Source organism: Tyto alba, unplaced genomic scaffold (assembly GCF_018691265.1).
Source record: "Tyto alba isolate M040663 unplaced genomic scaffold, T.alba_DEE_v4.0 Super-Scaffold_26, whole genome shotgun sequence".
NCBI lineage: Eukaryota > Metazoa > Chordata > Aves > Strigiformes > Tytonidae > Tyto > Tyto alba.
This window is the reverse complement of record NW_024881300.1, coordinates 17,949,981-17,977,093: the sequence shown is the minus strand read 5'-3', so window position 1 is coordinate 17,977,093 and position 27,113 is coordinate 17,949,981. Positions and strand designations below refer to the sequence as shown.

Here is a 27,113-nt window from a genome sequence, read left to right as displayed (position 1 = left end):
AATGGGGATCACAGGGAGATTCACTTCAAAAGCACACACCTGATCCAAATTAAAATACTAGTATAGACACACCCAAAAACTTTCCACAATGATTCCAGGATCTCTCCTGAATAGTAACAGCTTCTTCAGGGCTCATTGATATGCATGTATAGTCAGGATTATCTTTCCTTTGATCATTAGCTTTCATTTATAAACACTGCATTTCAGCCACTCTCATCCAGCTCTTCACTGTCAACCTTTCTCTTGACAATGCTAATAATAATCTATAAATTATCAGCAGTAAATACAATTCCTTCCAAATAACAGATGATTCTGTTGTGCAACACAGGTCCCAGTACTGGTGTCTGGATACTCTGCTGTAACTGCCCTTCCTTGCTTCCTCTCTGTGAACCAGGTAGTCTAAGAGATGACCAACCCTTCTGGACCACTGCTTTGTTTTGTTAACAGCTGCTCCTGTGGGAATTTACCAGAAGGTTTTTTGAAAATCCATTTACACCAGCCAGAGCCATTCTTATCTGAATATTGACTGAGTTCTGTGAGACGTGACCTTCCTCTAAAAATTCATGTTAACTCTTCTCCAAAATAAGACATGTTCACATATATCTGCTGATTCTATTTCTTTTTATAGGTGTTACTAACTTGCGTGCAATGGAACTCAGACTTAGTGGTGTGTAGTCCCTTGTATCTCTTCTTAATCCATTGGGTGCTAAGCACATGTAAGTGATTACATTATTATAAGATGGTTTTAAATAAACCTCACAAAATCTAAATAAATGCAGTGAAGTGCCTTATGGAAGAAAATGTCCTCATTGTTCCTATTTTGCCCCTCTGAAGGAATGAGTTGCAAGTTTTGTGGGTGGTCTGTGAGAAATCTAGCAAAGCCCAAGTGGGGCAACTGCTATTTTCAAAGAAAAGTGTCTTTCTGACAGATGTTTTCAATACTGTTTTTGCTTTAGTTTTTTGTTGTAGTCTACCGATCATGCTGCTACCGTTCACAATTCTGCAAGAGTCAACCTCTTTCCCCTCCTTTGGTAAGCCACAAAAAGAATAATTTTTTCTCTACACAGGTCAATCATATCAACTTATTGTGAAAGTTTTTAGAGACCTGGTAGGTTTGCAACAATATTTTATATTATGACTGATAATGAGATTGTATTGAAATAGTATTGGAAGCTACATTTTCTCTGTGTAATAGAAGAAAACAGATCGAAGTGTATTTCCCTTCAGCTTTGCAATACTACCAGTCTAAAGTTTTGTTAATAAACAAAGAGTGACATTGTTATTCAACAGGCCAAAAAGACGATTTTCCTTTTGTCAAAGCCAGAATATTCTTATTTGCATGAATGTAAAGCAAGCCAGCATTCACATATCCCACTACTAGTTGCTCTACACTGCAAATATTTCACTTTAAATCATTTGACACATTATATTGTTCTAATAGTTTAAACACAAGGAATAGTTAACTATTTAATGAATCTTTTTTGCCAGTGTCAGACATGCTGCAGAAATTGAAAAATATATGGGTAAGGAGGAACAACGAAAAGGGACTGCACTGATGAAAATGTACAGAGCCAAGGAACTGTAATACTGCTAAAAGTCAAATGAATGGACAAAGAAATGCTATTTACAGCATAGCTGGCCGTCACAATTACTCCATTGATTTAAAAAAAAAAAAAATAGCCAATTTCTTTCAATATTAAATCACATTTAAATTTTGCCATTATTTGAACTGTCTCTCTCTAAATATTTTAACTTTCAAAAACAATATCTAAACAATTAGTTTATTGCTGGGTTTTAATTTTGAATGAAAGATCAACCCAAAGTCAAGCACTGGATTTGTCATTCAGAAAGTGTTACAAGAATTTATGTCATTCTAATCTTCAGATAGGTATGAACACTGAACCGGGACAATGAAGGGACCCATGTTCAGTTCAGTGTCTTTGGAGGTGGGAAAATCTTCACTGCATGTGTTTAGGCTTTAGAGAGTGATACAGAGCGTATTTTCAGTAGCTCTTCCAAGCAGGAGTATGCTTATGACCTGTTATCCTGAGATAAACTACACTGGATCCAGATAAAACACTTCATCAAGTTTGTAACAAAATGGCAACATACATAAGAAATCAATTGGTTTTCAGTATCCCCAAATATGCCAAGCAGTTTACAATGTAATGAGGAAGTTGGAATCGTGGTAACAGAGTGATGTTGTAGGTAAACAAGACAGTCATTATGTGCATTGTAATGTTCCATATGCGGCTCGACACTGGAATTTCTTAGTAAGATAATGAATATTGCCAGAGTTATCAAGTTACGCTTTTGAAACTCACTCAGTATCTTTAATTTAGAGAATTACAAGAAGGGACCTCAGGTTAACTCTTTGTTATTGGCTTTATACCTCAGTTTAACCTATTGTCCAGATGGTTGCCCACTTAATGGTTGAAGAATACTGTCTGCACTGCAAATCACACCTAACTGGAAAAGAGTCCTGAAAACTTTCATCAGGCAGCAAGATTTCTAGATTTCTACCAACTGAGGGTAATACTGCTCACAGGTTACCTTATTTTGAGAACAGTGGTCTTATAAAAACTGATTTTGATAATAGATCAATGACAATGTATAGAGAAACAGCTGATTCTTCAAAACAGCTGTTAGTAAAGCTTTTCCACACACCAAAAAAAAAAAATAATTAAAAAAAATATATATAAAACTAAAGTGTTAATTACAGATGACCAGATGCTCAGCTGGTAGGAACAAACCCGGTATTGCTGCAGTCAGCAGCACTGCACACATAGCGTGCCATTCTACAGAAGGAGTGGATTCTTCACTGCTCTATATTCCCCAGATCCTACTTCAAGTCACTGTTTTCTGCTTGTGAAATCAGTCTTGTTCCTTCAACATGGAACTGTTATACCAATAAAGAGGTTGATCTAAATTAAGAAATAATAACATTTACTTAAATATACCATCTTCTTGCAAGTCACCTCTGCAGTAGAAGATACATGTATGAAATAGTCTAAAAATAGATTTCTGCTTTCCAGTTCAATAAACAAGTTTAATTATGTGTCTCTCCTAAAAAGTTATTCCAGTGAAAGAGACACAAGATGGGAAGCCTCAATGCTCAAAACCTTGCATTTCCTTACTTTGTAAAAAAAAATTGTTTTCTAAACTCTGCATCTGCAAGCCAAACCTAGCGTCCAAAAGTTCAGCCATGTTTTCTATGATTTGCATGTCTCCACATGTAACAAAGATTCAGCAGGCTAGACAGTGCCATTATTATCTTCAAGTTTTGGCTTTGCTGGTACCTGGGTGCAGGTATAAAGGGGAGATGTTGTAACTCATCTGGAAATACATTATCTTTCTGGTGGATCACGTGAGCTAAATTAAACTGCAGCTCATTCTTACACAGCTGCATAAACAGACTAAGATTTAATTGAAATCTGTCGCTGTGGTGGACAAGCCTCCTGTCCATGGACACTACATCATTTCAGTGAGAAGATGCCATTTTTTAGAACATGACTTTTCCACAAAGAGCAACACTTTAATGCAAAAACCACTGAGTTTTAAAGAGTAATTATATTATTGTGATCCAGAAATATATGCATGTGACAGTCCCCTTCAGAGATTTAGTTATAATCTTTAGATCACTTACCTAAGGTGTTGTAATAATCTGATACAATGTTAAAATAAGACTTTAGATTTCAACATGATCGTCCCTGGATGTCTAATTGTGTTCATTGTACATAAACTCCCAAAATATTAAATAAAAAAGCATCAAAATGAGCTTCACGAGCATCTCTATGATACTGATAACTGATTCATATACTCATCAATAAAGTAGACCCTTATTGCAGTAAACAGGATGCTCTGTGCTAGGAAAAATAAAGTTAGGTGCACTGCTCATTGAATTTTTTTCCCCTCTAAAGCCATCTCACATACTTTTAATACCAGAGTCTTTGTGAGAGAACTATTTGGATTCAGAAAATGTGAGAACTAAATTGTACATGGAAAATACAAAATATTACTTCAAATTACTGACAACTTAAATACCAAGTTTGTTGATTCACATTAAAGCGTATTACCCTTTCTGCTTATTACCAAAATTAATGAGGATTTCCGATCAAGGCAGAATACCCTTTTGTCAGTCCTTTATTTTCAATTTGTTATTTCTAAGGAATATGCACCATAGTTCTTTAATATTTAACAGGTTACCTGTTATGAGAGAAAAAAAAAAAAAAAAAAAAAGGGGAATATACCATCACTCTTTCACCTACTCAGAAAAGCTTGAAGTCATAAGCACACGGAAGTCAAACAAAGCCAAACTAGTATTTTATATAGCCTGAGAATTACACTACAAAATATACAGCATTCCTTACCGTTAAAGGGAAAAAAATATTTACTTAAAAATAAAACTTCAAAATGAACGCCTACCTTCTATTCTTCTAATGGAAGAAACTCTCTTTTGATGTAAAGTGTCTTGGTTCTAATACACAAATCTAGAACTGACTACCAGTAAACACAGAATTCCCAATGGGTATTCTTTTGCTTCTAGAATAAATTGGTACCTATTTCACAATACTAAAAGAAATATAATAGGAGGTATTTCAGGTGATTAGAAGCCTTTTCTAACTAGAAAAAGGCACCTCGTTAACCAAACACTGAGGTTGTTTTGTCTGTGATCTTATTTTGTTTCCATATAAAGATATTAATTGAATTTATCTTTAAGTTTAAAAGGTTGAAAAGCCCTTTAAAATAATACAACAGTAGAAAATGAATGAACTGACAGGATAAATACACACATAGATTTCCAAAACTTAAAATTTTATACTTAAGTTCCTTGAGTGCCACCAAAATACAAAAAGTTAGTATAGGTAATGCAGACTGTACTGTTTAATGTGCTTTATCATGGCTCCTTCATCATGATTGACTTTAACAAAAATAATTTTGCAGCCAGTATTAAATACTCCCAAGTGCAGAGGTAATTATTGTCTTATTTGCTGAAGTTCAGTAAGAATCCTTGAAGGACTCAGATATTACTAATGCAGTCAAAGGGGAATTGGGAGTGCAGTATACCTTTGGAACGTCACTATAAGCCCCAAATTATTTATTTACACCAATATCCCCAAAGTATTTTAAGCTAAAATCCTGAATCTGTTTAATGGTCATCCTGCTATCCACATGTTTCACTTGTTCAGGAGGACAGAAAAGAATGATGTATCCAAGCAAGAAGGGAGGTGTCAGCTCTGAAGGCACAAAACACTCCATCTCACATGGTAACTGGTGTGGGACGTCACAGTTGTAACAGCTTCTTTCTAATGAGTCCCTTTGATGGGGTTGGTTTTCCAGGATAGGAAGGCACAGGGAGGCAAAGCTGAGTCATTTTTTAAATGAAGCTACTACTATCTACACACTTGCTACCCACTAGACATACAAACTCTTCAGCCTTCTAGACATTTCTTCTGACCTCTGTTAGGGTGGACTTCACAGTGGAGATGCAAAATGTAGATGGATTGATAATCGAAGCCCTGCACATAATTTTTTCCACACATCCAACACATAGATGAAGATTTTACACCATGACCAGCTGAGAAGGTCGTATTCCAAACACCTCACACTACAAGGAATACTTTCACTTACCTGTTCTGGCAGATACAAGTCTTCAATATTATAGAATATAAGACACATATAAGTGGTTCAAATGGAGTAAAAGAAAGGAAGTGGTTCAGAGGCTTTGAACCACACTACTAACAATTCACATTCATCCATGCAAATGTCTGCAAAGTGACTGGGCCTAAAATTGACTGCAAACTGGGTTTTACGTCTGCTCTCCCACAGAACACCTCCATGCCAGGTTACTACTTGAGCAGCATCACTCATATTCCACGCAGTAGAACTCAATGTGCAGACCTCATCCAACTGCGAAAAGTCGTCATCTTACAGTAACACAAAGATCATAAAAAAGCACAATTTTTTAATGATGACCAGGAGCTAAACCAGCAAAGCTACAATTAGCCTAAGAGGTACCAGTTTTATTTCTTTCCAGAACTAATCCAAACATCTGAAGAAAACTTAGGCAAGACCAGGCAAAGATCCTCTACTCATCCCAGAAGTTACTATTACAGAATTTTATCACTAACTTTGTTGGGTCAAAGTTGTTCTTCACAGAACTCTCACTGGCTACACCAGTCACAACAACAATAGAGTTGACATGCAATATCCTTAAAATTGCAAAGTAATATGACAAATATCACAAAATGGTGGGAAAAGGTCAATGATACTATTCAAAACATCATGTACTTCTGATAATTTACCACCACATAGGAGAGCGTAAGTGCTGTTCACTTCAAAGTAAGTCTGTGTCCCACTCATCAAAGTCCTAATAGAGCAATGTCATCCCCTAACTATGCCCTTCATTAAAGACTTTGAAAGACCATGAAAGTAAAAACCGTCTACATGAAAACTGCCAGACCTTCTGCTTCTTGCACTTAAGACCCTACGGCTGACCATCCAGATCATCAAACGGAGAGTAAGTCCAACTATGTCCAACGAACCGCAGCAGCATTTCCACACCCAAACACACCCTGATGCTTGAGCAGCGCCTAATCACCGGCACACAGTTCCAACTGGAAGGCGATTGTTTCTATCCCAGCCCTTAAACTATGCGCTCCAGCCAGCCACAACTCAGATGGCCATTTCACCAGGACACGTGGAGCCCAAGGAAGTGCTCCAGACCAAGAACTGGTGTAGGACGTCCAGTCTTGCTTGGTTCTTTTAGATGGTAGACTTCCACTCTGGTTGCACTGGTTGGAAGCCGGGCACTTAAAACACCCGGGTCCAGTCTTTCTTATTTTTAATTTCTGCTTTCTCCCTCTTCTCTGGCACGGGAAGAGTGGCTAGACTTGTTCTCAGTTCGGGCATTAGAACTGGGTGCCTGAGGTCAAAATTTGGCTGGGTCTCGCCGACTGCCTGCCAGCCCCTTTCTCTCTCCCCCCGCCCCCGCCCTGGAAACCGGGCGGCCGTCGCCCGATGCCTCGCCGCTCTCCCCGCCGCTGCGGCCGGGGGTTGGGGTTGGGGGTTCGGGACAGCAAGCCGGGCTGCCGGGGGGGCCGGGGGCCGCACCGCCTCCTGCCCGTGTCCCCCCCCCCCCCCCCCCGGGCCCGCCGGAGCGGGGCCCCCGCCAAACTTTGCAGCCCGCCATGGTGCTGGGGGCGCAGCGCGGCGCGGCCCCCCCCGGCCCGGCCACCGCCCCCGCAGCCCCCCGGGCGGGAGGTGAAGCAACCTGGCGCCGGCTCCTGCACTTTGCACAGCGGGCGCAGAGCCGCCTCCATCCCTGCGCCTCCCGGCAGCGCTAAGGCGCATTTTTTCGCACTAATCTGCACATTCAGCACGTCCAGAGCGCCTATGACTTTACCTGGACTTTCTCCACTCTCCGGGCTCATCACACTGCGATCGCCTCCCCATCCTACCGCTAACTCTCGCTCTCCTTCACTCCTTCCTCCTTCTCTCTTGCAAGGCCTGCTAAGATCAAGCCCGATGGAAAGTAGAGAGAGAAAGAGAAAGAGAGAGGCAGAGGGAAGGGAGGGGAGCCGCTCCATCCCTCCCTCCCCCCCCCCCCCGGCACACACGCCAGCCCTTTTCCCCCTACCCCAGCCCTTCCCTCGGCAATTTCCTCTGCTCTTCGGCAACTAAGAGGGCTCCGCGGAGCGGCTCCCGAACGCGCCACCGCTGCCCTCCGCGGCTTCCCGGCCGGCGCCCCCCCCCGCCGCCCTCCCGCCCCGCGGCGCCCCGCGGCCCCCCGCTACCTCGTAAAGGTCCCCTGAAGCCATGCTGGGTTGCGGGACTGGGCTCCTCCGCGCCGTCTCCCTCTCTCCACCTCTCCCGCTCCCCCACTCGCTCTCTCTGTTGAGTAAACTGTGTTTTGCAGAATGACAGGCTTTGGGGCTGGCTGTGCGCAGAATCAGAGGCGAGGAGAGGCAGAGGCAGGCGGCGGGGCTGGCGTAACCAGCAGCAGCTCGGGCGCACAGCGCCGGGAGCCGCGTCTCCCCCGCGGCGGCGGGGCCGCCGGGCCCCCCCCTCCCCACCCCGCCCGCCTGCCGCCACCCTCCCCGCCGCGGGGGGGGACGGACAGGGACCGGGACTGGTCCCCCCGCGCCCTCCGGCAGAGAAAGTCCCGGGGCCGCTCGGAGGGCGGCCTCTTCTTCTTCTTCTTTTTCTTCTTCTTCTTCTCCCCAACCAACCCCCCCCCCCCGCCCGCTCCGAGCCGAGAGCACTTCAAACTCTTTCCGCGGCTTAAATAAATAAATAAATAAATGTTTACAATTAATAAAAAAAAAAAAGGGGGGGGGGGGAGAGTTGGGGGGGTGGGGGGGAGAAGGAGCGGCCGCGCGGCGGGGAGGGCCGCGGCGCCCGCCCAAGGTCACCGCGGGGAGAGGCGGGCGCGGGGCCGGCTCCCTGCCGCCGGCCTCGGGCGGCCCTGCCGGCCACCTTCCCGCCCCGCCGGCGCCGCATGGCCGCCCCACCCACCCCATGGCCATCGCCGAGGAAATGGAGGTGGCGGGAAGCCTCCAGCGAGCTCCCCGTGGAGGCACTGCCTGAGGGAGGGTGGCAGGTTTCGTGGCCACCTCTCGCCTCTGACGGCACCCACCCTCTGCCAACCGAGGAGAGGCCTCTCCTGCTCCCTTGCAGCCATTTTGCAAATTAGCCAGCCCTCTCCAGGAAATGGAAGCCACAGACCTCCCGCCACCTGGTCGTCACATGGAGGCACTGGGTGGCCAGCATTTTGAAGCGGCTGTGGGATGCGGGGTGGCATGAAGCTGTTGGCAGTTGCCACGTTAGAGCATTCTGTGCCTTTCTGCTGAGGAAAAGGGTGGCCCCATGGCTGCTGGCATCCTCATGGCCCAGTGTGGCAGCTTACCTGAGCGAGGGAGCCTCGTGAAGATGGCACCAAGCAAGCCGGGCAGCATCTTGACCTCCCACCTGCCTTTATCCGCCATTACTGCCCAACACCTGCTGCTTGGGGATTCCCAGGTTGAGGTTTTCTCACACTGACTTGGCCATGAGTGAAGATGAACTAGCTCATTGTGGGAAGAAGCCCTGCTTTCCAGCAGGCTCATGATGGGGTCCTGAGGAAACAAGAGCTGGTGTGTGGCAAAGGGCCCTTAGCGCGATACCATGGCCACTGTGAAGCAAAGGGCTGTGCTCTGTGGAGGCCTCTTGAGTATCAGCTCACGTTCCTGCAGCTTTGTCCTGTGCAGGATTTGTTTCTCCAGGTAAAGTGTTTGGCATCCTCTCGATATTTTCTTTTTTTTGACGCAAAAGAGCGCCTTCAGAGTTTGCCCTGACCAGTTCTTCACACCTTGGCTTTGTAGCCAGCCTGCTGTAGTTGTTACCAGGTTTTAGACTATGCTCTCATAGCTGACCTCTGGTAGCCATTCCCTCGGAGTGACTCTGAATGAGTGCTGCATGGTCTGGCTTTGCTGTGGTTGTGGCTTTGGTTCGTCTTCATTGTGTTGGCATTTCTCATTTTTTGATTTCAGTCTTTGGTGTAACACTGCACTCCCTGTTAATGTGGGCCTTGGCACTGCCCAGACTATTATCCGAGTGGCAGGTAGGAGCCGATTATAAATATGGTAAATATCGGCGTGGTTAATAAATGTCGCTGGTATTGAGTGCTGAATTATTTCTGAAATTTCATTTATGACTAAAAATCCCAGCGTGGTCCAAGTGAGGTGAAGCCGATGACTCTTTTGACTGAGAGGATTCCTGTTCGAAATACTGATACTGGGTATTTTAAATGTTGTCACCTTTTATGATGAAAGTAAGATCTAACACATGCACATCCAGCTCTTGATTGACCCCGTCTCCTAAACTGTGAATATTACCTCTGGTGATTATGAACTTGACAGTTAACCAGTTTAGTATTGACTTATAGTTCAATAAAAACTATTTTATGGTAGTTTGGAGCTCAAAGATGTTTATGGTTTGTGTGGTCTGCTGGATGGTGTGATAATATTGAATTCCTAAGGACACACCACTCTGCTTACGTGAAATGTAACTGTTTTTTTATCTTAACTGAAGTAACTGGAGGGTTGTTCTCTGCCTTCCAATTTGCCAGTGATATTTGGATTGTTGGGATTTTCTATTTGAAGAGCAAAATGTCAAAAGGATTAAGAAATACTGTAAACTACCCATGCCTTTAGCAATTTTAGTAATTAGTGCAGCAAAATTTTCTTAATTCCCAAGAAAAGCATTACTTAATAATCACACCCCATGGTTTCTTCTTGATAAACCAATTATTTTGTCTTAATGTAAAGTGACTTTTATTGTTTACAGTAGCAAATCAGCTCTTTGGAGTGCTTATTGAGGAGAATATTTCATCGATAAGTAGACATTTTGATACATTTCTCTTCAAAGTCTGCATTGTTATACCTACTACTTTGCTGCTTTCTGCAGCAGTAAACAAAATGGCAGTCAAATCCAGTGAGTCATTTTTCAGATGCATTCTAAAATATTCCTCCTCTGAAACTGTTGGCTTTCTTCATAGTATCAACTTCTCTCCAGAGGTGTCTTGAATGAATTAAAAATTGTCCCTTCCTGAGCTGTAGAAGGATATAGATCTTTTCTTTTGAGATGGGTCTAATAATCAGATTGTTCTTTCTGGTCTTTGCTGTTCCTCTGTTTTCAGACAGCTTAAATTAGAACAACCCACCCTTCACCATATTGGAAGAAATCTCCGTGACCTGGTCTATATTTTAGAAAATTTCATTTACATCGTAGTGTTTAGATCATGTTAACACTGTCAATATTGTTGCCATAAGATTTGCAACCCAAACAAGTATTAATTTGTAACTTTTGAAAGGATGAATGCTTTAGTGAATACTTTGAAGAGGGGAAACATCTTTTTCCTGATTACTTGTTCCTCGTTTTAGAGTACACATTCCCTTGGGATGCAGTGGTGTGTGAGTCAGTAGTGAGGAGCAGAAAGAGGACTTTTGCAATTGTCAAACCCAGGAAAAGTTGATTGTGGTTTCAGTGTATTTCCCTGTCATTTAGCAGGAAACAAGGTTTTAAGTTGTAAAAAATCTAAGTGACCTTCATTTGCCCCGCAGGTCTCTATTGTAACTAGTCAAGTCATGCGGTATACCTCTGAATTTTCTGGGAAAAATGAAAGTATTTAAACTTATTGCCATTTTAAAAAAAAGCTTCTGATAACAGATTTTCTGGAAATACATGTTTTCCAATGTTAATTGTCTTTAAATGGAAATATCTTTACTCTGAAATGAAATTGCTGCAAAATCCAGATTTTTGTACAAATTACAAACTCTAAACTAAATGTTTTTGCTAAATATGTGATTATTCATTACTCTTATTGTTTCGCCGCCTTCTCCTATTTCCCATCCCAAGAGAGCAATGCAAGCAAGGGAGGCATTCCAAGTGCGATACGTCACATTTAAACACTTCTTTTGGTTTGGTGGATGCTTTGGTTTCCACTACTTTAATTACAGGAATTATCTCTCAGACTGCATAAACTTAAAAATGAAACTATTACATTTCAGAAGGCTAAAATACTGTTGTCATAGCCATGCCATTGAATTGTTATTGATTGTTTATTCAGTCTGTCCAGTGCTATGCAAATACTGTAGATACTGTACAGTCAATAATATAGTTCCCTCAAGGAGTGTACAGTTGAATAGTGAATTTTGACAGCAAGCTCTATGAAAAGTCACTGTAAAGGACTGCATTGTCTCTTGAGGAGGAAGCTGAATGATGAGTGAGAATAATTTGATAAATGGAGAAATTGAGAGAATTCCTGTACTAAGGTATAAAAGTTAACTGAGAAAAGGGTGAAAACAAGGCATGAGTGAGAGGAAGGAGTGAGGGACAAGGAACCAAAGGTGAATGCAAGAAGAAAGCTATGCAAAGCCTAGGCTGTGTGAAAAAGTGGGAGGGAAAAGGGAATATTTTAGCAGCAGCAACTGAAAGTGAAAGCAAGGAGCAAGGTAACAAGATATCTGTCCCTAACCAAAGAAGGGAGGTTGACCAGAAAATGGAAAAAGTCAATGAGGGTGAAACTGAAATAAAGTTCATAAAGGAAGAGTTGATAGGAAATGATAAGTAGCTGCACTAGGAAGAGGAGAGTCACTTATGATGCCACTGTTCTGACTGGGTGGTGGGCAGGATAATGGATTTCCTAGGGCATGGTATCGTGATGGCTGTGTTCTCACAGGTTAGGTCTGAGAGAGAGCTAAAATACCCCAGGAAGCTTGTCAGGAAAATTATCCAAGATATGAGGTCAAATAGGATTTGCAAAACAAGATGAGGGTGTCTTTAGCATACATATAGCATCTAAAAATTAGATAATAGATTAACATGAAAGGAAAATAGCAAGGCACCTTTTTTTTTTTTTTTTTTTTTAATAATTGATTTACATTATTTTGTGACAAGAAGTGGACTTGGGAAAAGCTCAGTATGCTTAGCCCTGTGCCATTCCGTCTTTGAAAGCAAACAAGTAGTTGTGATCTTTTGATTCTGATGCTAAACTAATGTCTTCCTCCAAACCCTTCTTTGGCTCTTAAAACATGCAATTATTTATCATCCAGAGGTAGCATTTGAAATAGAATCTGAAATACCACAGTATAATGAAACAAAAAATAACGTATAGAAAACAAAGTAATGTTTATTTGTTGGTGTACAGCATATGCCATAGAATAGAATTTTTCTAGGGTTGAAAGTATATTTTAATAGCAGCTGTTTTGAAAACCATCTTTACTTCTTACAACTTAATGATTCTGTTCTGTTCTATTAAGTATGGCCCATATAGTTTTGCTTTATTTTGGGAAAGGGAAAAATGAAACTTTGACCAAGGATACATGAAAAAATGGATGCCAACTAAGACATATGGAGGAAGATGTTAAGACATTAATACTTCAAATAGGAATCTATATGATGTGGTTGTATATATTTGTCACTATCCATCTAGACTTAGAAAATAAGGAAGTCCCATTGCTTAGCACATGCTTGCTTGTCAGTTACTTTCAACGGGAAATATTTCATATTAAGTATAACATGTTCCCTGATTCTGTGAGCTGATTCACGTAATCTATTTTAACAGATCTCCATGCAAGTATGAGAATCAACTCATTGCAGTCATTTTAACAGACTGATATCACGTGAGAAAGAGAGATGGAGCAAAAACTGCCTTAAAAATTACAGCATGGAATGGTGTGTCACAGGAGAAGGAAACAGATCATGTACACCATTGCAAGAGAAAAGGCGAGTGCAGATATTACCTTGCCAGAGGAGACTTCACTGTCAAAACAATGTTTCCCTAAACCAGTAGAAGCAGTGTACCATAGCAGCAGTCACTGAAGAAAACCTGGTAGTGAGTAAGACTTTGCATCAGATAGAAGTGGCTTAGAATTGGTTTCTGGTGTGGGACAGTAAAGGTATGTTTTCCATGGGTTATTATCACAACCCTGTAACAGCCATCGTAGATGCTTTACCAGGACACATGCTTGTTCTGGAACATAAATGATTATGTAAGGCCTGATTCAAAAAACATGAAAATGACTGGAAGTATTTTAACCTCTGTGAATTTAGGTGCCTTCCATTCCTGTTTATCTCTCCTTTTTCCGGTTCTTCTTGCTATACAGTTGTATCATTCACCATCTTATTTTATGAAGCTAGAACCATGTCTGGCAACGAGAATTGAAGCTAATCATTGTCGCATCTTTTCTTAATTTGAAAATGAAGACAGTTTTGTCTTTGTCTGAACACATTGATTCGTTTGCCAGTACCTCCCAATGACACCAAAAATAACATCTTTCCATATTCTGCTCCCTCTTGTTTGCAAATGCTATTTTTTCACCTGACATGTTGTCATAGATAATAGGAAGGTGCCAAAATATTCCTGTTGAAAGATTTGCTAGCTTTCTGACTAAGGTGAAAAAAATGGGAAAGTGTAGATCATTTAGAAGTCAATTTCATATGGGAACTCTTGTGTATACAGAGCTTTCAAAATTGATAGCTCAACAGTTGAGTTTTCAACAGATTTAGGAAATCATGATATACATCAAGCAAGAGCAAATGGCACACATTATTTTCTTATATTCCTGTATATCCTGAACATCAGGCAAGAGTCCAGTATTAGAGACTTTGGTTTATGGCCTTGTTTTTATGTGGGTGGAAATAGAAATGTGAAGTGGATAACTCAAGTGGTTTCTTGTTAAGCAACAAATGATGGTGTGTAAATACCTGAGAATGCTGTAAGTTGTAATGCAACATAGGATTTCAAACTTGCCAACTTGAAAGAGCCAATTAAAGGAAGTTGGGCTAAGTTTTATTAGTACTATCTGGACAAGATGTAATCATTATAAAGAATCCATAAATAGCAAGATCATAGAAAATGCTGTTAGATTTAGCTGACTGAAAGATTCTCTTAAGGGATAACATCTGACAAATTCAGTATGGTTTACACATAGAGTATATGTAATATTTAGAGTGATCACAGTGTATTACAGCACATTAGTAAGCTAATGGATTTTTTCCCTGAAACTTTGCTCCATAAAAATTGCACTGAACTAGTGATATCTATTAATACACAAATATGCAGGGTTTTAATATCTAGATGTATAATTTCATAAAGCAATACTGTGTTTTGTGATTTTTTAATCATGGGCTCAGCTTGTATCTTTGTATTTGCCAATCACAAAACACCCTCTGTATAGCTAGACTAATCACAAGGGTTGCACAGTGAAAAGGAATATCACTGCGTGATTATAGCAATAGCTCTGAAACTATGCAAGGAGAGATAACATTTCAGAAAACTAGAAGAATCAGTCCTTACTAATGAGAGACAATATGGAGCCTGATTCATCTATGAAAAGTATAACATAATGTCAATACTTGTGAGGATGGAGAGCCTGAAGCCAGAAGGTGCCTCCAAGTCTGTTTTTCTGGGCTTAGAAGCAAAAACGCCATGATACACCAAAAGTGTTTTAAAAATACATACAATTATTAGAAAAGCACAGAATGGCGGTAGTTGGAGAAGACCTCTGTAGATCATCTAGTCCAACTCTGCATCTCAAAGCAGGGTCGTCTAGAGCACATTTGACCATCTCCAGCTGGGTTTTGAGTACCTCCAAAGATGGAGATTCCATGACCTATCTGAGCAACCTGTTCCAGTGTTCAGCCACCCACCCTCAAAGTAAAAAAGTTTTTTTTATGTTTAAATGGATATTTAAATTAGATTTCATAAAGCTAAATTTAATCAGTTTAATTTTTATTAGATTTTCAGAATATGTATTAGAAGTATATTAGTATCTTGAACGTGATGATCTGAAAACTAAAATGTATCACAACCTGATGATTCTCAAGATCACGGCAAGCTGCATTATCAGGAATGAAATCCATATCCCAGCACTCAGGCCCTTGCTCCAGCAATTAATTGGATTATCTGTGGTAGTTTCTGATTACATTGTTTAAGGAGAGACTTCTTTTTGCAGTTATAGGATCTTTGGGCCCTGGAATATTATGTTATATTTCACTCAAGAAAATGCATACATATCATATTTAAATATCGTAACACAGCTCAAACTATTATGAGCTAGTAAAGGAGTAGCTACTCTTTTCCTGGAAATTTTAAACAAAGAGCTTTTAGATCCTGACAAAATGGGAAAATCCTATTGTAGTCCAGGGAGAAGTAGCATTAGTTTTGTCTGGTGGACATTCATAAATTCTTTCTATGCCTAGTTAGCTGGAGTTACTAATGGCACACTTATGTAAAGATGTATGTGTATACAGGAGGTTTGTTTAGGAGCATGGAAGCTAAATTTTAAAGGGTTATTTATTGCTAAGATGTTTTATGTTTTGAAATAATTTTTGTTATATGGTGCTTTATCACACAGTCTGCACTTCAAAAATATGTAAATATATCATGCATCTTAATTATTTGTTATTATAGATGCCTTTAAATATGAGTGAGTAGAACTCTCCATTTATATACAAGGGCTGTTGCTGGGTTTGGTAATATCTCTAAGAAGAGAATTATGCCAACTGTGAGTGAATATACAACAGGCTCTGCATTACAGTACATATTTAACTATGCTAATCCTTAGGACTACTTGTTAGGGTAAGGGCTATAAACTAGGCCTTATGGGACCTAGTATTTGCATCGCATTTATTTGTGGAAAAAGTGTGCTCCAAAAGCATACTTATACAGTTTTTGACAAAGAACTTGCAAAGACGTTTTTTCTTAGACATTATTCTATTTTTTTATACCCTTATTTTTATTTTTAGACATTAAACATGCTCAATTTTAGAACTGTCAAGAATTGAACTCTATTTAGTTTTTGCACCAGCGTGACTTTTAAAAATTTTAAATATATTTCCAATACTGATTTACAAATAATGAACCATTTAACTTTTCTTTAGTGTCTCTTACAGAGTATATCTGTATAGATGAGATGGCAGCCAGCCCACTTATGGTAGGCATGGACTTGTCCACAGTCTCCATAACACGACTTTTTTAAACCAAAATAGACTGACTTAGAGCGAGAGCTAAAAGAAGTAATTGAAAAAGCCTAGTTTTAATTTGAATGACTAATTCATTTATCATTGTGAATTTAGAGTAATTCTTAAAAAATCAGGGAATGTAAAACCTGAGCAGAGATGAAAATCAGGTCTGTAACTTTACCCTGAAACCCAAATTTCCTACACAGGCTGGTTGGAACAAAGCAGGTTGGAGCATATTTAAAGCCACAGCCTGAAAGCTGGACTTTCAGTGATTTTAGAGTAATGACTTCAGTATAGCAACAGCAGTTCACCTTCCCTGAAATTCTGTCCTGGAGTCTTTAACTGGAGGTAAATCACATATTGGTAGGTGCCAAAGGACTTGCTCCAGCTCACCTCTCACCAGTTAGTCTTACTCCATGTTATTTTAGTTCTATACTAATGAATTCATTTTACTTCTTCATCTGCTCTCTTGGCAACATGTTACTTCTGGTTCAGAGTTTCCTGAAAGAAGAAGTTGTGTTTTTGTTTCATCGTGGCATTCTGGTCAGTTGTAGTTCTAATTCTCATTGACTTATTTTTCTGTATGTTCCCTCTATTGTTAAACAGTGAGACCAAACCAAATAAGCGTGTATCTAAACTTACTGTAGGGAAGTAAGAGCTGAATTTTGTTTATTTGAGAGCTCATGCAACATACTGTTTGTAAGTATATGATACAGATAATTTTTCATACAAGACATAGTGCAGAATATTGGTGCTGATATCATCAGATAACAATCTTGGTTTGTTTTTTTGTCACCTTGGACAGCCTCTCAGTTACGCTTTTTTTTTTTTTTTTTTTTTTGTGCACAAACCAGTCCATTCTCATTCTAATTCTGGGTAATGAAACATATAATTTTCTGTTCTAGTTTTAATAATGCAGCTCAGAGCATGTGTCAACTAAGTATCCCTGGGAAAATGGCAACCCAATTCCTTATCACTGTTTTTGTTCATTTTTCCTCTCTAATGCAGAAACATTTGACATGTGTTTTCCACCCGGTCTGTCCCGTGAACTGAATTTTAGTTCTGTTCTGGCGACAAGGGCAGATGTCTTAGGTGAGCACCTGGCTTCATGGAGGTTAATGCAAATTTTACATTGACTTTACTTAGATACTGGGTCCTCACACCTGATGTCACTGTGCTATGTAGGGATAATTTTCAACCCTGTCAGCCTTGTTGGTGCAAAGCAGTATGGTGTGTCTACATGCTAAGGGAAGTGGTGTGATAGGTGGGCCATTAAGATGGTCGGGGGACTGAGAACCTCATGGAAGAAGGGGCTGAGGGACAAAGGTTTGTTTAATTAAGAGAAAAGAAGCCTAAGTTGGATCTAAAGTGGTCCTAAAAGGTCGTAATATGGAGGACATGCCAGACTTTTCTGAGATGCACAGCAAAAGGATGAGGGCAATGATCACAAGCTGCAGGAAGGGAAACATCGGAAATAATAATAAAAAAAAATCATAATGAGAGAGGTTACAGGCTGGAACAGATGCTCAGAGAGTTTGTGGAATCTCCATCTTTGGAGATTTTCAAGACTCAACTGGACAAAGCCCTGGGCTGCCTTATCTAACTTTGAAATTAGCTCTTCTTTGATAAAGAGGTTGGACTGGATAACCTCCAAAGGTCCTTTTCATGCTCAGCTGTTCTGTGATTCTGTGAAACCAGAGGGAAAGATCTGAGATTTTTCTGCTTGATCCCTAACTGCAGTTCTAAGGATTTTACTCCTTGAAATTGCAACTGTTAACATCATGTCAGTACATAGTTATACGAAATAAAAGTGTTCAAATTACCTTGTGTGGGTGGAGGTAATGTGTGCAGCCTTGAACTGCAAATAGTAATTAAAAAGGGTGGTAGCAGAATGTATCCTGTGCTAGAGCTCCTGCTGTCTGCATTGCTGTCTGCTCTTTCTTCCCTGCCTTGTGTACAAGTACCAGTGCAGCTTCAGCTGAAGGAAGGCAGGAAGCAGGTAAACTTGTGAGACAATCATGGACTGCCCGTGGTTGTTACGATGCTGATGTCCTACTCAAATGTGATTTTCAACCAGTAAAGCACACCTGCAGTTGGGCATTTGTCATTTCTAAAAGGACAGAGTCAGTTTTCTACCTCTTCATGTTCATTCATATGCCTTTATATGTAGGTTTCAGGCTATTTCAAAGTCTGAACTTTTCCAGAAGATTAGCAATACAAGTCCGTAACACGGCAATGTAACCCAAGGACATGATCGTTTGATGGCTACTTGATGATCCTTGTGTGTACCTGCCAACATTTGACATTCAGAAAGTGGTAGAGTTGGCTGATGTTCCTGGTCACTCTTTCCGCCTTGTCAATCTTGGTGGTTTTTGGTTAGCAGCAGCTGCAATCTGAACAAGAGTTTCTTGGAGGGTTCAATACTCAGTAGGCCTGTTACAAGGGGTAGTTTGCTTGGTTCCTCAAAGCAGCAGAGGCAGTGCTTGAACTGAGAACTGTACTTACTCTCCCACACAACCTGTACCATCCTGTGTGCCACCTTCGCAAGCATCTGCACGAGGGTTGAGCTGTAGTCAGATGCCAAGAGCTGGGACTGGTTCAGCCACAGCTATGGCAAAGATACTGCTTTGCTTCTGGGTCAGGGCCATAGCTGTGCACAGTGGCCAGCAGCAGTGGCCAAAACATGGTTGTCTTTTCATGCACATACCACCTGCCCAAAACCACCTCCTTTCCTGTTCACAAGTATCATCCCCTTGCTGCCCCGTCTGTAAATCCTGCGTTGACTCACCCGTTCTGGCTCACCATGGCCAGCCGTGCATGTGGGTGTGGTGCTGGCTGCTGTGACGTTCTTCTGGAGGTCAGGGACAAGCTCAGCCATGGACTCTGCTTAACTCATGTGATTGCTTCAGTGGCTCTGCTGTGACGTGGTGCTGACAGCAGCAGCGACACAACTGCCCTCGCTTCCTTCTGATGCAGCCAGTCGTGCGCAGTAGCTGCCGCCTTGCTGACTCTATGCTATCCATGCAATCGATGGAAAGACTGAAAAAGCAGTTAAAGTGGAGGAAGGCTCATAAAAAAAAGTCTGCTCCCAACTAGAAAAGAAAAATATGCCTGTGAAATACGTTTGGAGTTTTGAGTTTCAGGTCTAGATGAACTGTTACCCATGTCACAAAACCAGCCACTTTTTTCTGGCAGTCTCAAAAGACTAATACTGGTGGATATAAAACCAGAACTCTGTCATCTGAAGTGGTGGTCTGCTTAGCCCGAAGGTTATGTGCATTAGCTGTCTACTCTTGAGAAATCCATGAATATGTCTCAGTCCTTATGTTTGTTAACTGTCACTATTCTTGGATAGTAAAATTGCTAACAGGGCAAATCTTGCCCCTGTGTTCACAGGATTAATAGGACAGAAGTAACTCAGTTCATGAGCTGGCTTTAGCAGAACACTGAGAACACACTACTGTTTTTAACTATGGTGGAAGGTGGCACCATTAAAAGCAGCGTTAAAAGCATTAAAAGCACTTGACAGTTAGAAAACTTATTTCTACAGAAACATGGTGAGGAAGATTAATTTCAAATGTAGTAGAGATATTGAGCTATTTCCCTTCAGATCAAAGAATATTCCTTTCTCTCAATGGCATCTTATGTGTGAAGGCAGGCATGGAGGAAATTGCATATAAGGACAGAGAACATGTAAAGTTACAAAAAGAAACTGTATATCTTCTCAGAGGATAGAGACTGCAGATATCAGGAGCCACTGGGTAGTCTGTTGGGTCCTACAGCAAAACTGAGCAATAACAGATAACAGTCAGGAGGACTTCTAAATCAAATGACTAATCAGCTATATTAGCAACTGCTCCTTTGACCTGTGATTGGTCTTGAAATCTGTGCAATACCTGGTGGCCTTAAAGGCTCTTGTTATATACTCTCAGCTCTCTTTTCAGTAGATATTACTTTTTTTTCTGTTTTTTTTCTTTGTTTTTTTGTTTGTTTGTTTTGTTTTTTTGTTGTTTTATTAAGAGGTAGTTCATTGCTGCAGATTTCAGAACTACCCAAGGAGAGAAGTGGGTATATGGTGAAGAGATGTACCAACCTTATCCTTCACCTAATTAAGCTTTGAAATGTAATATCTAAGCAACAAGTCTCTTGCCAGGTAAAATGTATTGCTGTTGTCTGACTGTAGTGTCTTCAGAATGTATTTTGTAAAGTTAGGCTGAATCACAGCAGTGACACATTGTACTGGATAAAGCTAGATATAAAGGACTGATTTTCTAGCTAATGTGTCCTTCTTTGTGTGTGTCCATGATAGATGACATGACAACAGAGTCCCAAGTGCACTCTGAATACTAAATCATAAATGCAGTTGATGAGTATTCACCTTTCAGGTTAGCAAATGCACTGATTCTCTTGATCTCACTGTCTTTCTCCAATGATTCCCAGCAGCGGACTTAGGTGAGAAATGGTGGAACAGCATTGAGGCTCCTCTCCCTGCTCCAGGGCATCAGATGTGTTCACTATATGAGAAAGAGATTCGTCGCCTTTCTGATCTATCATCCTGAAATTCCTTTACAGAGAGAAATTCAGGGTAGAATTTATAAGGAAATTTACTGGTTAGAGTACAAAAAACCCCCATGCAACCCTGAGAGATAAAAGGTAGAAAAGATACAGAATTAAAATTCCTTTTCTCAGATCAATGCTGATTTGTTCATCCAGGGCTTTGTGTTATTAACTTTCAGGTGTTCACTGTTTTGCAGTTTCCGGGCTCTAGCAAATAAGGAGCTTTTTCTAATACTCAAGCTAATTTTTCTTGGTTGCTTTTTTTTTGTTGTTGTTTGTTGTTTGTTTTTGTTTTTGGTTTTTTTTTTTTTTTTGCATCAAAATCAACATTGACTCACTGTGTTTATATACTCTGGTTTTTTTCTTTCCCATCATTGATGCTGTATTTTTCCCCCTTCTTTTCCAAGAAGCATGTTTATTGTATCCATCGTGAAGTCCATGATGATATAATTACACCAACCTTTGCGTAATATGTTGATGTATAGACTTATATCCCATTATTTCTATTGCATAGGCTGTCACTGAACTTTTAAATCCTACCTCCCCCTTGGACTTGGTGAAAAGCCTTTTGAGAGCTTCTGGAAAATTCAGACTGATTTCAGTGGCTTTTTACTGGACATTCAAGAACTCTTCTTGATGTTTTTTGGTTTTGTTCTTAGATCAAATACTTCGAGAATTATCAATTCCAAAAGCATCTGAGAATAAAATCAACGCTTAGCACGAGTGCTGTCCTCCATCTGTTCCCTGGTGGTGGTGAGCTCTAAAGGCCGTTGTATCTGCAGGACTTTTCCGCTGTCCTTTTCTTAACTGAAATTATTGATGAATGTTTGATGACTGGGGTTAGGGAAGAGTGGTGTGGCAGTTCTACCTTAGTCATGGGTCCCAGGTTGGTTTTAGGAGTTTCTCAGTGTGCCTTTACTTTTGCAGCGATGTAGACCTGGCTCTTTAGGATGGCCATGGACAGTTAATTTTTGCTGTGCTCCTGAAGCTCATTAGGGGAGTGGAGGACCTATTTTAGGATAAGAAACTAAAAAAGACTTGGCTTGTTCAGCATAGAAGGAGAAAATCTGAAAGACAATATAAATACATGAGGGAATAAATACAAGACAAGGAAAAGAGCTATTGAAGCTGAAGGGCAGTATGTGCTAATGAAAAAAAAGGGTCTGAACTGTCCATTAATATATTCTACCTGGAAATGGGAAGCAGGTTTTTTAATTATATGAGGTTCTGGAACAGCCTACAGATGAGGTAGTGGGTTCAGAAAAGAACAGTTGCTTTTAAGGTGGAGCTCAATACTTTTATGAAAAGAATTATATAACATGGTGCCCACAGACTGCATCTGATGACTCAGGAGATCCCTTCCAGTCCAATGTTCCTAAATTTTCCCAGGCAATTCAAGTAAAAGAAGAAAATGTCAATTTTAAACAATTTGTAACTCATCTCAGTCTGAGTACAATTCAATGGGATAAAGAAAAGGCGCTTTTTTAGCTTAAGGGCATTCTGCCTTCTGCATTTCAAAGGCCTGTGGCAACCATGGTAGCTTGTCAAAATAGTCATAAAAATCTTTTAAAATACAAGGTTTTAGACATTATAAATCTGGGACCTGCCAATAGCAGTCATGTTTAATATCTTTTTAAAACTTTCTGAATCCTCCCCCCTAACCCAGGAGAGGAGGAAGAACAAGCTTAATTTTCATCATGTGTAGAGGGAAGGATTGGTATAATCCATTTAAGGGAAAATTATTTTGCTGATATGAATTATCTGTGGCCCAAGACTGGTCTGTAGCACTTACGAGTGCAGTACACAAGTGCTGTGGAGACACATAACTGGACAAGAAGTTGGAAGAAATAATCTTCTTCATTAATTTGTTGGTAAAATGCTTCATATATTTTACAGAGAAGTTTTCTTCAGTTTACTGGATCTGGACCACTGGTTCAGTAACTAAATTCTCCATGCCCATTACGCAAACTTCCTTTATTGACACATATAGCTTGTTACTGATTGGAAATGCTGTAGAACTCTATAGTAAGGCTGCAAAACCAGGGAGGCGATAAGATAGGTATTAAACCATGTTCTTGTTTGCAAGCTTTTCTTTCAGTATTTGTGCACTGGGCTCACTAGAAACTCTTGCTTTGGCCTAGTTTAATCCCTGCAAGCAGAATAGAAATTACTTTATACTTGTGGATTAACAGTCAGTTAATGAGGACAGTTGGTATTGCCTCTTCAGTTTGGCTGAGTTTCTTATGAGCCAAAAGCCTCTTCAAGATTGCAGTTCTCACCTGCAATCTTAACAGCACAACCTATCTGAGAAATAACTAATCAGTGCATTTTCTTCCTGGCCTAATTGCATTTCTCATGATTCAGCTAAAACCATCCTGGGACTTCAGCAGCTATTTCTGGGTCCCTGAAGGGAGGTGGGGATTGCAGGAAGCTTGCAGCATTGCTCTGCTACTGCTAGCAAATTTATCAGTGTCAATGATTTCCAGACTTTTAGTCTGAACATTAAAACTAGTATTTGCAAGTAGGACATTTTTCATCAAACTTTTTATTTTTTGCTGGAAGGAAAATGGCTTTTCAGTTAAACAGCACTTTTTGGATGGGAAAAGAAGAACTTATGTTGGTACATTTATTTCTTTACTTAAAATCTGAAAACATACAAATGTTCTCAATTCTGATAATCAAAACCATGTTTTATACAGACCCTCTTCCCGAATTTAATAAAATATTATTGTGTCTGATTAAAACTTTGCATGAAAGAAAAAATACAGCTACCCAGCTGCCTCTGCTCTATACGGTTTGGGTTTTCACAGGTGGAGTTTGTCTGGGAGAATTTTGAATCCCTTACAGCTGCAATAAATAGGCTAAAAAATACTTGTAATATTTACCGAGTGTCTATCCTTGCTCAGTGTTAGCCAATGCTTACAAAGTCGCATTTCAAAAAAAGCAATAGAAATGTAATGTTTCTGTTGTTCTGTAGTGTAATACTGGTATTTTCTATAGTGAAAAGGTTACCTTTTTTGTATGTTATGTTTCTATGTGAAGAATATTCCCATTTTCAGTTAAAATGTGCTGAAAGAACTCTGGCTTGTCTTTTAACATCCATTACTAAATATTCAAATTCTCCAAAGTGCGGGAGGATACTTTATGCTGCTAATAACTGACTGACCTTTATATTAACACCACTTCGAAGACAGTTTAGTGGCTTACCTCTTTAGCAAAATTAATACATTCAGAGGTTCCATTAATAAGTATTTTGATTCATAGTTCTGCTTTAAAACATAATTATATGTTACTTAAAATGTTGCTTATATTTCACTGTATTCTATCTCTTCATTCAAAAGCTGGCCTGTGATGTAGTTGCATTTCCATTCTTTCTTTTATCCCTAAAGCCACATCTTGAAATCAGTGGGGCCACATCATTGCAACAGAAAAGTGTTTGGCACTGCATCGTCTGAGAGTCTCGTCTCTGCACACATTGTTCTTATTGTAACTGGAAAACATATGTCCCATTACTTCTATTGTGGAAATATCAAGTAAGATGTAGAACGTCAACTACAGTTGTTGGGGGAGAGTGTAATGGATGGAGAAACTTCTGGAATAAATGCTGGAACCTGAAGAACAGCTCTCCACATTGTTTGCTCCAGCTTTCCAAAATTCTGACACAAAATACATAGTAGACATTGGTTGTTTTCTGATACAGAACTTAACACTTTCCTTTCTAAAACTGAGAGATCTATCTCACCTTTTCTGTTTTAGAAGACTGTTGTTTGAGAATATGCTGAATACCTTTCCTTTTTTTTCCTGTTGGCAAGTAAATCTCTCGAGCTTTCAGGCAGGTAGTTACGCACTTAAATATTATAATTATTTTTATGTGAGTAGTATCAGGATAGAAAATTTTAATTCAGCTGTAGCTACTTAACTAAAACAATTTCTGTCAGGCCTTTCATGCAACTAAACTGAAACAGTCATGAGTCAGCAGTGCATCCTGAATGACTCAGCAGTTTATCTGATTAGGGGTATTCTAGAATAACTGGTGCAATTAAAAATAAAAGGCAGCAGAAATGAAAGTATATGACTTCATTATTAGCACTCATTTCCTCAGTGCAGACAAAATGTCATCCATAAGTTGTTACATCCTCTGCATTCACAAAATACCGAGAGGAATCGGTTATTTGGATGTTTCCAGCTCCGATCTCAGCACACTGAATCTTTGATTGCAATTTGCCATGTTCTATCTCCAGTGATGCTTCCCACAGCACTGATTTCTGCCGAACAGTTCAGCACGGTTCACATACACAATTTCTCACAAACAAATATCAGTCATGTTTTTGTGAGCATTATCGTTCATTTGTCTGCAGGAGAGGGGAAGACTCGTACACCCAAATGGATTTCATGCCTGTCAATTTAATCACTTTTGTGTGGAGGTTCCGGCACTCCTAGCTTGAAGTGATTTGGCTATGAGATGTGTATATACTGAAATATATTTGTATGTGGTGTATACAATCTGGGTATGGTCTAGTTGGAAGTTGGAAACTAATTTAATGATTGATTTAATGTATTGTAATCATTTGTTCCAACAAAGACGTAATTTATTTTAGATGTATACTAATGTTTTCTGTTTAGGATTACTTCTCATTGCACAGGCTAAACCAGTGGTTCTGATCCATGGTGCCTGTCTTTCCTATTGCGCCTGCTGTGATTATACTGGTTGGTGTCCAACATCACAAACACTTGCTCTGGAAGCTATAACAATGTCACAAGAAAGGCCAACTGCATTAATCTGTTATGGAACAGAGTTTTTGTTTAAGTCTACGCCTTTTCATTTTAAAGGTCACATGATGGCATCAAAGATCAATAAATGGTTAATGTGTTATATTTCTGTGGTGAGAAAAGAGCAGATTAAGAACTGCTATAAAAAGCAATTGTACTTTTCAATGGTTACAGCTTTGCATTTTGACTTGGGGTGTTATTTATGCAATTGCCATATTCCCATGACTCCATCATAAATGAGTTGTGAAATTCAATAGTGTATCCTGGCCAGGTAAATAAATGGGGATGAAATATTATAATGGATTTCACATTTTGTATCCTATGTGTTTTATCGGAGATAAATAGACTCAATAAATGTTACAGTATATGCACTTGTGCCACAAATACTACATTTGATTCCTAATGGGTCATAAAGTGCCTTTTGCAAACCTTCAAAGAAATGTCAGCCTGTTCTATGGAAAATGTATTTCAGTACTAAATGTACTTTATACTATTTTGCCCTACTGAAATTATTCCTGTCATATGTTTCTAAACTATGTAGATAGTAAAATTTATGTTTTGGGTTTGATCTGCCTCGGTTACAAAGATCTTAATTCCACTGAAGTGGCACAAGCTGGATTCTTTGCATCCTGTTGTGTTTTAATGTGTTCAATATTATATTAACATAAGAATAATAATATCAAACCCTATTATAAGCTACATGAATTTTATTATTTGATCATATAAACCAAAAGTAATTTACAATATTGCATCAGAGTAAGTCTAAATTATGTTACAGAGGTCTGTAGTATACAGAGTGGATCCTCTGTTGTGTTTAACACAGTTTGACCTTAAGTGATGTGGTTGATGGTATAAACTGAAATGACGATGGTAAAATAGAGGATGGATGCAGCATCAGCTGTAGTCTCGTGACTTTTGATCACTTGAATGAGAACTCAATTAAAATTTTGTGTTAATATGAGAGTAATCTTTAGCTAAAGGAGGTTTAGATCAATTACCTGACCATGGTCACAATTTAATGCATTAATGCTTAAGTCAGCTTGGGAACCTACAGAAAATCTGAAAATCTAACTTTGCAAAGTAATATTTCATAACTGATAACTTTGAAATTAACATGTTTTGTCTAAGACTAGAATTTTATAGATGTGACTTATGAAAAGAGAAAAGCTATTTATTATGAGTAGAATATAGCACATATTGATATAGCCAAATGTAGAATTACATCTAGCTGATAGTGTTAGTTCCACATTTATTTTAGTATTTAAGATGATGCAGTCCCA

At 39.7% G+C, this 27,113-nt stretch overlaps 1 protein-coding gene across 1 annotated transcript in view; it reads right to left on the bottom strand.

Moving 5' to 3' along the window:
* Positions 1 to 8,244, bottom strand: part of CDYL2 (chromodomain Y like 2) — a 61,307-nt gene extending 53,063 nt beyond the window's left edge. Inside the window, exon 1 of the mRNA XM_042797585.1 lies at positions 7,797 to 8,244. Within this exon, the coding sequence (XP_042653519.1) occupies positions 7,797 to 7,820 (24 nt within the window). The 5' untranslated portion in view covers positions 7,821 to 8,244. The remainder of the gene's footprint in view (positions 1 to 7,796) is intronic.
* Positions 8,245 to 27,113: the final 18,869 nt, after the last annotated feature.